This window comes from Lemur catta, chromosome 2, assembly GCF_020740605.2.
Source record: "Lemur catta isolate mLemCat1 chromosome 2, mLemCat1.pri, whole genome shotgun sequence".
NCBI lineage: Eukaryota > Metazoa > Chordata > Mammalia > Primates > Lemuridae > Lemur > Lemur catta.
The window spans coordinates 71,668,881-71,682,165 of NC_059129.1; the positions used below are offsets into that span (position 1 = coordinate 71,668,881).

General features: G+C 32.9%; 1 protein-coding gene across 4 annotated transcripts in view; it reads left to right on the forward strand.

The window, feature by feature from the left end:
- Positions 1–13,285, forward strand: part of FAM135A (family with sequence similarity 135 member A) — a 101,804-nt gene that overhangs the window by 17,862 nt on the left and 70,657 nt on the right. For 3 of the 4 annotated variants that reach the window (XM_045543811.1, XM_045543813.1, XM_045543812.1), the window contains exons 3-7: positions 6,796–6,935; positions 7,046–7,116; positions 8,482–8,655; positions 11,749–11,875; positions 12,562–12,715. In XM_045543811.1, the coding sequence (XP_045399767.1) occupies positions 6,796–6,935; positions 7,046–7,116; positions 8,482–8,655; positions 11,749–11,875; positions 12,562–12,715 (666 nt within the window). Of the gene's footprint in view, positions 1–6,795; positions 6,936–7,045; positions 7,117–8,481; positions 8,656–11,748; positions 11,876–12,561; positions 12,716–13,285 lie in introns of those variants that run through there. The other variant, XM_045543814.1, reaches the window with a different exon arrangement.

The window sequence follows — 13,285 nt, forward strand, 5'->3', positions numbered from 1 at the left end:
TTCGTTTTTCCTTTTTTCTTTACATTTTATATAATTTCTAATATACAGCATAGTAGTTAAGCTCATTAACACAAGATGTTAATGAATTTAATTCAAAAATTTATTATTGTCTGAAAACCAATAAAACCATTTCTGAGATGAGAACCATGAACTAGGATGACCAAGGGCAAGAAGGAAGAACTGAAGAGAAGAGACCTCACAAAAGACCCCTGAATTTATAACATATTAAAGAAATCTAAGTACTTGGGCTTGCATTTCTATTCTTATAAAACTAGCTTAATCTATAGAAAGTGTTTGAATTTGGACAAAACTACTTTCGAGTCCTGTCTGCCATTCACTAGCTGTATGGTCTTAAGCAAATTATTCAGTTCCTCTGTGCCTTTTCTTTCCTAGTCAATGAAATGGAAATAATGCCTGTCTCACCGTGTGCTTGTGAAAATTAAATTCAAAAATTGTGTGAAGAGACCTCAATAAGCATCAGTTCCCTTTTTTCTGTCCTAAATTGACCCAGGTGTTAAAAATCTTAAGTAAGGCGAACTCTAAGGAGCTCAGAACCTGCTTGGTTTAAGGAAAGACGGTCTATGAAAAAGGATCCATTTATATATGTCTTTCCCTTCTTAGTTTTCAAGAATTAGCCTTACATGTAGGCAAGTTTGCTGATTTATACAGTTTAGCCTTTTTATACCTCCCTTGAGTCTTTTCTTCTGAGACTTCTCTGATTAGTGTAGGAGTTCTGTGGTGTGTATAAGGGAACACATACGTTTGAACTAGTTTGTCAATGTGACATTGAAGGCCAGGTCAGGCTTTGGTGCAAACAGCTGTGGCATTTGCTTCCTGGGCAGATTATTTAAGTCATTAGAACCTTGGTGTCTATAAAATGTCTATATTAATTCTTACATGGTTATGAAAAGGATTAGTAATGATACCCAGAAGGCACAGTGCCCAACACAAAAGGATCTGTATTTGGTAGCTAATAGTAGTAGAAGATTGCCATTTAAGAGGAGAAAGAGAAGGAAATTTCACAAGAATTTGAACAATAATGTGTTGGGAACGTCTGATTGAAAAATATATTCTCCATTTTCATAGAAGCTTTACAACTTGATAAATATTTAGGCCAACAAGAAATCAACAAAGGTTGATCAAAAAAGAAACTTCCAGTTATTTGTATTTGTGGGGTTTTTCCTAAGGCCATCCTCTGTTGTGTTCTGGATAATATCTTTGTGTGTATATATATATTTCATTTTTCTTCCTACTTGTTACCACTCAGCTTTTATACACATAATAGTAGTTAAAAAATTAACATCAAGGAAAAAAGGAAGGCTGGAAATAAGAGCTTGTTATCAAAGTAAGGAAAGGTTGTCCCAGTTACTTTGTCTTGGCAGTGGTTAATTAACCACTTGTAATAAAGCTTCAGATATTTTGAAGTACTGCTAGTAGAACTGTATCTTTCTCCCTTACTAGTTGTCTCCTTAAATGTTGCCCAGTCACCAACTTTTCAGGGCCTTCCTTTAAGAGCAACTGAAATGTTTGGTTAGTTCTTCTGAATTAAGATTTTTCATGATTTGACCTTATCCTACATATCTTATTGTATTTCCCATTGTTCTCACTGTGGATTCTATGGACCTACTTCCACTTTCTCAAATTTGATGGGTTTTAACTTTCTTCATGTTTTTTGTGTGCTCTCCCCTCCTCATTACCCCTTTTTGTAAGCCATAGATAACTCTATCCTAGGCAGTTAGAAGTTTCCTCTGCCACGTTGTTATAGCACTTTCTATATACCACTTTGAGCTCTTATCATAGAATTATACTAAAAGAAACATCAAACCTCATGAGCAAATAATGCTTTAAAAAAACGAGGAACATTTAAAGTAACATATAGCTGGAGACAATTTGTATTACGTCCATTACTGTTACCAGTAACTAAATAATCTCAACAGCCATGAATGGAAAACTCACCCTAAAGTTAGATCCTTCGGTAAACTTTGCAAAGAGTATGAAATTTGGCGTTACAACCCTCTATTTGGCTTTCTCCAGATTCAGCAGCTTCCTTCTGTCATTGCCATTTATTGTCTTTTTACCTGGCTTAAGATACAGTAATAATTACATTGCCATTTGCTTTGGCCTGCTGAAACAGGGAGTTAGGAGATTATCACATTGTACTGCAATTATTTGTTTGAATGTTTCTATACAAACTACACTAGGAACTCTGAAAATGGTTAGAGTTCTTATTTATGTTCATATCTCTTAGTTTCCAATACTTTAGAGACTTAATAAATTATGATTGAATGAATGTTTATTTTTTCACAAAACAAATAAAAGATACCAATGCTGTTTAACCAAAGGAAATGGAAATACAAAAAGATAGTGATAGGAATAAAATGCAAATTATCATGACTTAATTTAAGTATTTGTAGGACTTTAGTTATCACAAGTCTCTAAAACTGTAGGTCTGAATGTTTGTATTAGCAGATAACTGATAGGCAAAATGACAGTAGAGTCATTTGAACGAGGAAATACGACACAAAGTTAAGAAATTAGATAAAAATTCATTTATTCAGTAACTACTTGACAATTGCCTATTTTTTGTAAGACATAATGCTCAGTCCTAAATTACAGCAATGAAAAAGGTAAATGGTGGTGTTATCAACTAGAAAGTATTTAAAAAACAGAGTTTCAGATTCAAGACAATAAACTGAGTATACACACATTTGGGACTTCTTGTTTCTAAGACCCTTTGGTGATAGCAATATAGAAGTATAAAAGGAATAACAGAAAAATATTTCAGTAAGTTTTTAAAAGACGGAAAGCAGAAGTAGAAATGGGAGCCGAACTACATTTTGGGGCATCTCTTCCTCCCAACTCTGAGGGTTTTCAGGTTTAAAGTTAGTCTGGTATAGCTGATGATGGGAAATGAGAGGTGGGACTGAAAATTGGAATAAAATAAAGGTCTACACTCATGTTAGCTGTGATACTTGGGCACCCAGCCCCAAGAACAGAATATGAGGAAGATTACTATTTACTTTAGGCAAAAAACTTCATGCTTTTCTCTAAATAAATTGTCATGGGGTAATAACACTCCAGAGTAAAGCACTCGTTTTTTTTATTGTGATAAAAAACATGTAACATGAAATCTACCCTCGTAACAAATTTTTTAATGTACAGTACAATATTGTTAAGTATATGCACTTCTTTGTACAGCAGATCCCTAGGACTTTTTTATCTTGACTAACTGAAACTCTACACCATTGAATAGCAACTCCCCATTTCCTCCTTCCCCTGTTCCTGGCAACTACCATTCTACTTTGTTCTTATGTGAGTTTGACTATAGATATTTCATATAAGTGGAATCATGCAGTAGTTGCTCCTCTGTGAGTGGCTTATTGCACTTAACACAACATCCTTATGGTTCATCTCTTTGTAGCGTATGACAAGATTTCCTTTTTTAAGTCTGAATAATATTCCATTGTATGTGTATACCACATTTTCTTTATCTTTTCATTTATAGATAAGCATTTAGGTTTTTTTTTTAATCTTTTGGCTATTGTGAATAATGCTTCTGTGAACTTGGGAGTGAAAAAATCTCTTTGAGCTCCTGTTTTCAATTCTTTCAGATGAATACCTAGAGGTGGGATTGTTGGATCATACGGTAGTTCTAGTTTTAATTTTTTGAGGAACCTTCATGCTGTTTTCCATAGCAGCTACACTATTTTACATTTTCACCAGCAGTACATAAGGGGTTCAGTTTTTCCACATATGTAAGTGCTAACCATGTTCATAATATTACACTATATGAAGTAACAAATACGTGAGACATGGACCTTGCCTTCAAAAAATTTCTGTTCTTTCCTCCTGAAATGTTCTTCCTTTCAATCTTCATTTGACACTTTTTCGTGATGTTTTAGCTCAAAAATTATATTGTTAACAAGGCCTTTCCTGGCTTCACGGACTAGGTTTATCCTCATATGATAAAATGTTCTATCACTTTGTCCTCTGTAACACTTAGTGCAGGTGTAATTGCAGAATTAGGTAAGATCAAAGAAAGTGGTTGGTTTTTGAAGATTATATAGCACATAATTTTATTAAATAATAAAATGAACACCCAGGTACCCAGCCCTTCATTTAATAAATAGAACTTACTCCAATACTTTAAAACCCTCCTGTGTTCCCCTCCTGACTTTCATGTTAAATTATTCTTTTGCTTTCTTTATAGTTTTAGCACTTGTGAATGTATCCCAAGGAAATACTGATATCTTTTGAGTTTGAAAAAACTGAGTAGCTAGCACAAACCCAGTTGTATAAGAAAGGGACAATATCACTATTATCAAAAGAAGATTCCCAGAAGAAGAAAAGGTGAAGAATCTCTGCTTCTGTATACCAGAAAGGTTTTAAGGCCTCCTTTGGAGTAATTAGTGGGCAAGATCAAGAGTGGATTGTGTAAAATTGAGAGTTCACCACATTCAGGGCTCTGGCAAGGTTGTAATATGACAAAGTATTGGATATCTAACAACTGGAGTAAGCTGATTTGCATCCAAACTTTCCATGACTTTCCTCCAACTAGTGAACAGCTTTGGAAGTTATAGATAGTATCTCTGTCTAGAGCATAGAGTAAATTTGTTTACTGTCCAATATAATAATGATAATGTTCTGCCTTCAGTACAAAGGTTAGACAGGTTTTCCTAGAGCCCCTTATGAAAGATTGAGGTTTCCTAAGTGTAGAGTTCCTCAATTGTGACCAAAAACCCACTGCATGAGTAGCATCCACCTGTGCCTGCTTCCAGGTCACTCCCATGGGACCTGGGTCAGGGGAGTGAGTACAGGGGAAACTGATGTAAACAACAAGTTCGTGCTGCTTGTTGTGAATAATAAAATTTTTTGTCTTCGACCCAAGAGTCTTGTGTCTTCTGCCAGCATCTATGAAACCATGGAACCATGACAGGCTAGCTTGTTAGCTTGCGAGTAGAGCAAAAATCAGATTCTATAGTTCTTGAAATATCACAGAAGACTCTTGTCTATATCATTCCTGGAGAGGAAGAATCTGTCTGCCAGCCATTTAGAAGCCAGTAGAGGAAGATTTCTGGGAATCTTTGCATTTAGTATTCAATATGCCTATGCTTGTGTACTAATACTCTCAGTTTTTCCAGGTGACTTTCAGTTCAGAGGGCTTTTATTTTATCCTCTTCAGGGAATAAACCTCCAGGCTACTACAAGGGTGAAGGAGGGGCAGCAACCTAGTGGCATGTAGTAGGGGAAAGAACGTAGGAATCTGTTTTGTTTTTTGCTGATAGATTGCCTTACCCAGGAGAGCATTGCCTGACTTCTGTTTAAAATTGCTGTCTTTCTCAAATCTTTTTCCTCTCTTTAATTTTCTCCATGGCACTTGCTTTCGAACATACTGTATTATTTACTTATTTTTATTCTCCATCACACTCCCTCCCTCTATTAGGATGTAAGCTCTCAGATCAGAAATTCTTATCTCTTTCATTTTATTGTATATCCCCATCACCTAGAGAGTGCCTGGTACTAAGAGGTATCCAACAAGTATTTGTTGATTGGATGAATGAAGGAATAACTTGGAAGTTGCACATCTGTTGCCCATTACTCCTGGTTTAAGAATAAAATTAAGGCAAAGTTTATTCTCTGTAAGTCATTGTTATGTCTTCTTTAAAACTTTGTGCATTGATAACAGTTGAGGAAATAGGCAACTTTCACAGAAGGTTAATAGTTGTTATTCCAAAGCAAGAATTATATATTTTGTATACAATTTCTTATCTGGTGCTAGAATCCCTTTGAGAGCATTCCTAAAGGTAGTCTTCTTTTTTTCTGTTTAAGCATTTCTAGCATTTATTGGTAGAGCCAATGGAGTTTGCTGAATAATTAGATGTGAGGCATAGAAGAAAGAGAAGAATTAATAAAGATCACAGATCTAGTAAGTGGCCGAGCCAGGATTTAAATCCAGCCAGTCTGACTTCAAAGTCTGTGTTTTTAACCGTAGCATTATGTTGCTTCTTGATAAGGGGGGAAAAAAGCAGCTTAAAAGGACTAAAAACAGGTGGCCTGTGAGGAATAAAACCAGAAGAGTGTAATATTCAGAAAGCCAATTTAAAGAGGTGTATCAAGAATGAGAGAATATGTAGTTATGTCAGATGCTGATTGTAAGTCAAGTAAGATGATCATTGGATTTAGCAAGGTGAAAGTCATTAGTGTTACTGAAAGTTTGGCCCTTGTCCCAAGGCTGCATCAGAAGAACAAGGACAAGGGGTTCAAGGAGAAGGAAAGGGAGATTTATTAACCTCCTGGCAAATAAGGAAAATGGCAGACTCCTGTCTAAAAATACCAATTTTCCTGTCTATAAGCAGCAATGCAGTGCTTTTAAAGGGAGGGTTTTAAGCTTCAGGCTCTTTCTGTTTAACTGTAGATTATGATTCTGATCCATCCCATCTCCACCCTGACAGTTCTGTTTGGTCAGCTCCTGTGGTACAAAGAACAAAGGACACTCCACTGGCCTGAGGCAGGGATGCAGATCAATTATTCATTCTAAAATGTTAACTTTGAAATTTCTTCATTTATATTTCAGAGTAACATAAGTCATATAACAATTTTATAATGGCTATAATATACTTATTCATTTTTTATAAAAATTAGTAAACTTTCAGAAGTGTTCTAATACTGCTATATAAAATGGTAATGACTCTGGACTAATATACTAAAACTTACAGTCTTTTAAAATAAAAGTATTAATTTACTTTTATTATATTTTGCCTTTTGCCTGTCAGTTACCAGTCTTATCTTTTTTAGGTATGACTTTAGCCTTTCCAGCATCAGTTCATGATTCTCTGATTTGCAGTAAAACATTTCAAATTCTGTACAAAAATGAAGAGGTTGTTTTAAATGATGTCATGATCTTCAAAGTTAAAATGTTGTTGGATGAAAAAAAGGTAAACATCTCTTTATATATATTTAGATAAATATTTTTTGTAGAGCCTCAAGGCTTATTTCTAACTTTCTATAAATATTTAAAAAGTATCTCATTGTAATTTCTATTCAGATTGAAGAAACCCTTGAAGAAATGAATTTCCTATTGTCCTTGGATCTACACTTCACAGATGGAGATTATTCGTAAGTAGCTAATCAAACAATTAAAAAATCTTTAGATACTCATGACTGTTAATGTGTTAGTATTAGATTCCCCATTTTCATGTTAGAATCCAGCCTATCCCCATCTTGTTTATTTTGAATTACTTCTGTTTTCTGGGGGAATCTCATGAGAATGGTTAGGGCTGCTCTATTGTGCCTATTATGATTCCATAAGCTCCAGGTAGCAAAATCAGACAAGTTAAAGAAATACAATTTTCTAGACTCTAGAAATGGCACTGATAAAATATCACTATTGTGAGGCATTTACATATAACTGATCTCTCTTCCAGTGTATCACTGGCTAATCTTTCTTGGTGGCATGAGGTATGCCTTCTTTAGGTGGGCCTTTGTTGATATTCTGAGAGTTATCCAGACTGATGACTCTTAGGCTTGACAGTTTTATTAATAGTTCATTAAATTCTAGAGCCCTAGAGAAAGTTTTAGGACTGGCTACTTCAGACATGCTCACACACCTGGACATGCAGTCATATATCTTAGGGACAAATTGTGCTTGTATTCATTTAAAACAAGAATCAAAGATCCATTTAACAGTTTTATTCTTGGAGGGTTTTTTTTCCTCATTTCAAATGTAGTTTTAGCAATACTTCTTGAAAATGGTATTTAAATTCGGACTTCATGTAAGATTAACGACTAAATAGTCACGGTACTGAAAAGTCTACTTGTTTTTTTAACCAACTCGGAATTCTTTATGAGGAGTATGCTGAAATGAATTAGGTAGTTTATTACCCATAGGTAGTTGTAATGTATGTATGGATTTTTTAAAAAGTATATTTGGTTATAATTTTTCATGGCCTTGTTTCAGATTTTTTATTTATGTAAATCTAATGACAGACTAAATATCTGTAATAAAATATCTTTATTTTGCTAAATAAACAATGGCCTGCTTATTTTTGAGCAGCATTTAATAAAATTTTATACAGTAAAAATAATTTGAAGTATTTTTTGGGATTTATTATACTAGGATTTTACCTATTTTATACTTCAACCTTGTTAATAAACAGTATTTCCTATGGTGTAAAATTTACTTTAATATGAGATTAATTCCTGAAGTATCAGAAAGGACTCATTTTATAGGGGTATTAGTGGAAAAAAAAGTTCACATCATGGACCAATAGAAAACAGTGGGTAGGATCTGGTTATCTTCTCAATTGTAATGTTTCATATTATTATCTAATACAAATTTGATGCTTTTAAAATTATTCTCATTCTAAATTTTAAAAAAGTAATTAAGTATAATGTATGTTTCTGATAGTTGAAACTACTCTACAAAATATTGGCCTTTACTAAATATTCTGTACTTATATGCAAATGTGTTGCTTTTTACAGGGCAGATGATCTGAACACCTTGCAACTAATAAGTAGCCGAACATTGAAGCTGCACTTTAGCCCCCACAGAGGCCTCCATCATCATGTTAATGTTATGTTTGATTATTTTCACCTTTGTGTTGTGTCTGTTACTATCCATGCATCATTGGTTGCACTACACCAGCCACTAATAAGGTAAATTTAACCAATGCCTTGGAACTTATTAATGTAATGTCTTTTATTTGTATAGAGAAAACATACTTTGATAAAGATAACTGAAATAGTAAGAAATTTTTAAATTCATAAATATTTAATAAATACTTTCATTTTATATTAAAATAATAAAATTCAAGAGCTTGAAAACATTAGATTGATAACTTTTTTATTACAGAAGTATGGAATAATCTTTGTCAATTCTGAGTAAGTTGACCAAGAAAAAGAATACATTCTGGAAATAACAATAGCAACATTGTTTAGTCTGTACCTGTGTTTTTATGCATTGCTATACTGTAATTACTCATTCTTTGGAAAAATATATGAATTTTTTTCTTAGTTTTTCTCTTTGCCTCTTTTCTAGGTGGGCTAGGTTTATTTTCTTAACTCCATATGATAATTTTTGCTCTCCAAGTTATGAACCAATTTTATTGATTTTTACTAAGTGTTTTAAAACTATACCATGTACCATTTTAGTTTAAAGGGTATGTAATATTCTGGATCATAGTAAATGCATTGGGATAATTATATTTTCTGTCTACTTCCATGAGGAGATAGATTGAGTTTCATTAATGTAAAAGTACACTTCAGGCTCTTCAGTTTTTACAGTAGAACATCAGTCTTGTAGTATGGGCAGCCAGTGGACACTTCAGATCAGTAACTTCTATGAAAACACTCCCAATTGATTTCTGAACTGTCTATAATTTCTGATGCAGATCTGATTCTGACAACTGATATTAGGGATAATGCCTAAGGGATATGGTGAACTCATTTATCAGATAGCTAAGTAGGTCATTTTTGCAGAATTACCCTTAGAATTTATTGAAGTCCAACACAATTTAACATATTGACCACAAGTAATAGCCTCCTGTAACATATCTTTACATTATTTTAAAAACTAATTGAGAACCTCTATCATTGTGTTGCTCTCTAATCTCTTACTGAAAGATCATCTTGACCTAGTTCCTTTTAGAGCGCAGGTCCAGGAAGAAGTATATTTCTCCTGATGACTTGCTTTGCCTTCCTGTTCTATAATAATATCTGTAACTGGTTGTTTTGCTGTATTTGTCTTACCTCCTTAGGCCTTTGAGAGGCTGTGCTCAGTTGCAATAGCTTTTAGAAAGAAGAAGGTATTTTTTATTATAAACTTCTTGGAGAAAATTTTGAAAGTTTTTCTGAAATACATTAATATGTCATAACATTATAAGTTAATGAAACTTGTATGACAAGAAAATGTTTTTGAAATATAACTTTCAAGTAATATACAATGTTGCATTTATATGATTATTACATGTTAGATTTTAATGCTATAATTTTATCTATATATAAAGTATATTATTGTAGTTTTCTGAATATTCTTTTTGTAGTTTCAGTAAGATTTCCTAATTAAACTGTTTTAACCATTTCTTTTTAAAATTTAACAAGACAATCTTTACAAAACTAGCTTAGTTTCTCATTTGAAAAATGCACAATTCATAGAGGTTACCTCAAGTTATTAATGTTGCTGTTTAAGACCCTAATTAAACAGAATAGTGAGATTCATGTCACTAATCCTAGTGAGTTAAATGTGTGCTTCCTCTTGAAATACAGCAGCTTTTGCCTCAGACTATTAGGAGAAAGGGGCAGCTCATCTCCTAGAGGCCGTTTACTGGAAGAAGACATTTTTGGCTCAGAATCAGAAGCCAAGAGGATTAACTGTTGGCTCTGGTTAGTGACTGGAAAAGAAAACAACATGCCTGCAACAGCTGAGGTTGCTGTTCTCTACCTAGCTACCCTTATATCTGTCCCCTTTCTTGCTGCTAAAACTTTGTCCTGAAAGAAGCAGCATCTTGGCCTGCCTTCCTCTGCCTGTAAATAATAGGTTGGGAAAGGGAAGCAAGGAGGGGATAAAGGAAAGCTTTTTGCTGGTGGTCTGCTGGTAAAAGGGTCATGTCTAAGGGTAACATTCTCTACCATTTATTCTTCAACAAGTTTTTCCTGAAGTTTTATTATAGGTGGCTTTTTATCCTCTAAGCACATTGAAAAAATTTTAATTTGTAACATTACCTTTTTAAATGTCATTTTATTTAAAATAATTTCTATGATCAACAGAATTATAGATATTATATTGATTATTTACAGTAAATGTGTTAGGTTTCTTTCTTTGCTTAATTTTTACATGACCTATTTTTTAAGTATAACTTTTATGACTCAATTCTGAAAAACACATTGTAACAAGTGGAATTTACCATTGATTTGCTGGGATTTACTTTTCTTTGCTGGGATATAGATGTTTTATTTTTGCAAAGCTAATTGATATTGCAAACAAAGGCTGCTCTCTGCTTATGGCAGAATTGATATATTTTCCTATATTTTCCCTTTTGAGAAACTACCAAAAATTCCAAATACTGTGGCCTACTTTATCTCAAATATAACCGTACGATTTTTAAACATTCAAACAGGAATGTGCTGCTTATTTTATGAAATTTATGGACTACTTTATGTAATGTTAGTACTAACAGAAGTAGTTCACATATGGTTGAGATGGTGCCTTGAAGCACTTATAAAAATTTTTTTAATAGCATTTATAGCCTTTTAGTGAAGAGAATTAAGAGAAATAACTTATTTTTGAGAAATAGAGGCATCAAGTAGATTTAGTAATTTCTCTTTCTCTGCATTTAAGTGAGTACTCTTTATTTCTGTAAATAGCATCCATACTTGATTAAGTGTTAATATTTTAGACTTGGTAAACAGTTCTGACAGATCAGTATTTCCAAATTCAGCTCGACTCTCAAGTGTCATTTAGCTACATGGTGGTGTCATCCCACCATGTTTTATCTTTAATGTCCTTTGGAACTTCTGGAAATTCAAATATAAAGAAGCAGTCTCAAATATCCAGCCTTAGTTTTTTTTATACTCATTATATTTTTTCATAATTATTCAAAATTAAAGGAAACACTACTTTAATAATACTTTAGAATTCATAACCTTGCAAAATCCTTGCTCTTCTATTCCTGTAAGATTTTCTTTTGTAAATATTTAAAAATGTTCAAATGAACTATTATGACAATAATAGTATAATACTTACTCCTCCAGCTTTCCTCGCCCTGTGAAGACTACTTGGTTAAATAGAAATGCACCAGCACAAAACAAAGATTCTGTGATTCCTACTCTTGAAAGCGTGGTCTTTGGTATTAACTACACAAAACAGTTATCACCAGATGTAAGAAATGAATATGTTTATAAATCTTCTTTTCCTTCTTATTTTAAAAGAAATGCTTTTAACCGTTTTATCTGTTAATGTGATATTTCTTTTATTAATAATTTGAACTTAGCAACTAACAGATCTACTTAAATATGATCTTAACAAATTGTTTGGTTCCAATTATCTATTTTGAAAACTAACTTGATACTTCAAAATGTTAACAGATTAGTAGATAGAGATCTTTGACAGCCAGTTCCTTTTTAAACTTGTGCTTTGCTCCCTTAACAAAACTGATAGAATCATTCCAGAGGTGTGCCTTTAAAGAACAATTGCCAGAGTTGAAACTCAGTTTAGAGTAGTGCAAATACAACCATTATTATAAAAGGAAAGGGGGTTTATCCTATAAAAGCAGAGTATCTGTTCTTCAGTTCAAATGTAATATGAATCTCATGTTATCAAAAAATCATAATTTCATTTGCTTGTAATAAAAATCCACTGTAACTGAAATTACTAGGGTCTCATTTCATGTGTTTAAATTACTTCTATGAATAACTCTAAAATATTGCTGAATTTCTTATATGTTTTAGAATAACTGTGATTGCAAATGCTGAGGTATTTTTTCTTTATTATTTCAAGTTTCAAGTGTAATATTTTTAGACTTTGAATTACTAACACTTTATATACCAAATCTATGTTTTGTTTAGGGTTGCAGCTTCATCATTGCAGACTCCTTCCTACATCATGCCTATCGTTTTCATTATACACTTTGTGCCACTTTGCTGCTAGCCTTCAAGGGATTGCACAGCTACTTCATTACGGTAACAGAAGAGATTCCCTCTTGTCAGAAACTAGAACTGGGTATGTTAAAAGTAGCAAGACCTATCCTACAGTTGAAGTCATTCTCTTCTTTCTTACATTGCTAGTTATCAGCTTTGCGATAGTTTTTCTATGCTAAAACTACAATGTTTATCTACTTCACTTTTACTTCTCTATCAATTCCATCTTTTTCAACTCTACAAATCACTTTTTGCAGTTTAAAAACGGTTTTTACAATATTGAGAAATAACTTCTTGGTGCTAAGTTTGAAATGAGTCTTTTGATAGATTTTTTTTTTTTAAAAGCCATACGTCAATATAGTACTACTCTTAAAATATAACCAGAAAACATGTTAGAAAGCAAATGTAGTTATCTGTGGAATCATAGGAAGGTAAATTAAATTCATACTTTCAAATATTTTACAGTCTAAGCAGATTTTAAGTACTTGGAACATTTTTAAGTACATGTGGTTTTTAGATCTCTATTCTTTTTATATTGCTTTAGGGAATAATAACATTACTTACTGTTTTAACATTTTGGAAATTATTTAAATCATTAAAAAAATCAAGCTTCAGGTTTAATCCAAAAATAATATCTGTATATATATTGCCT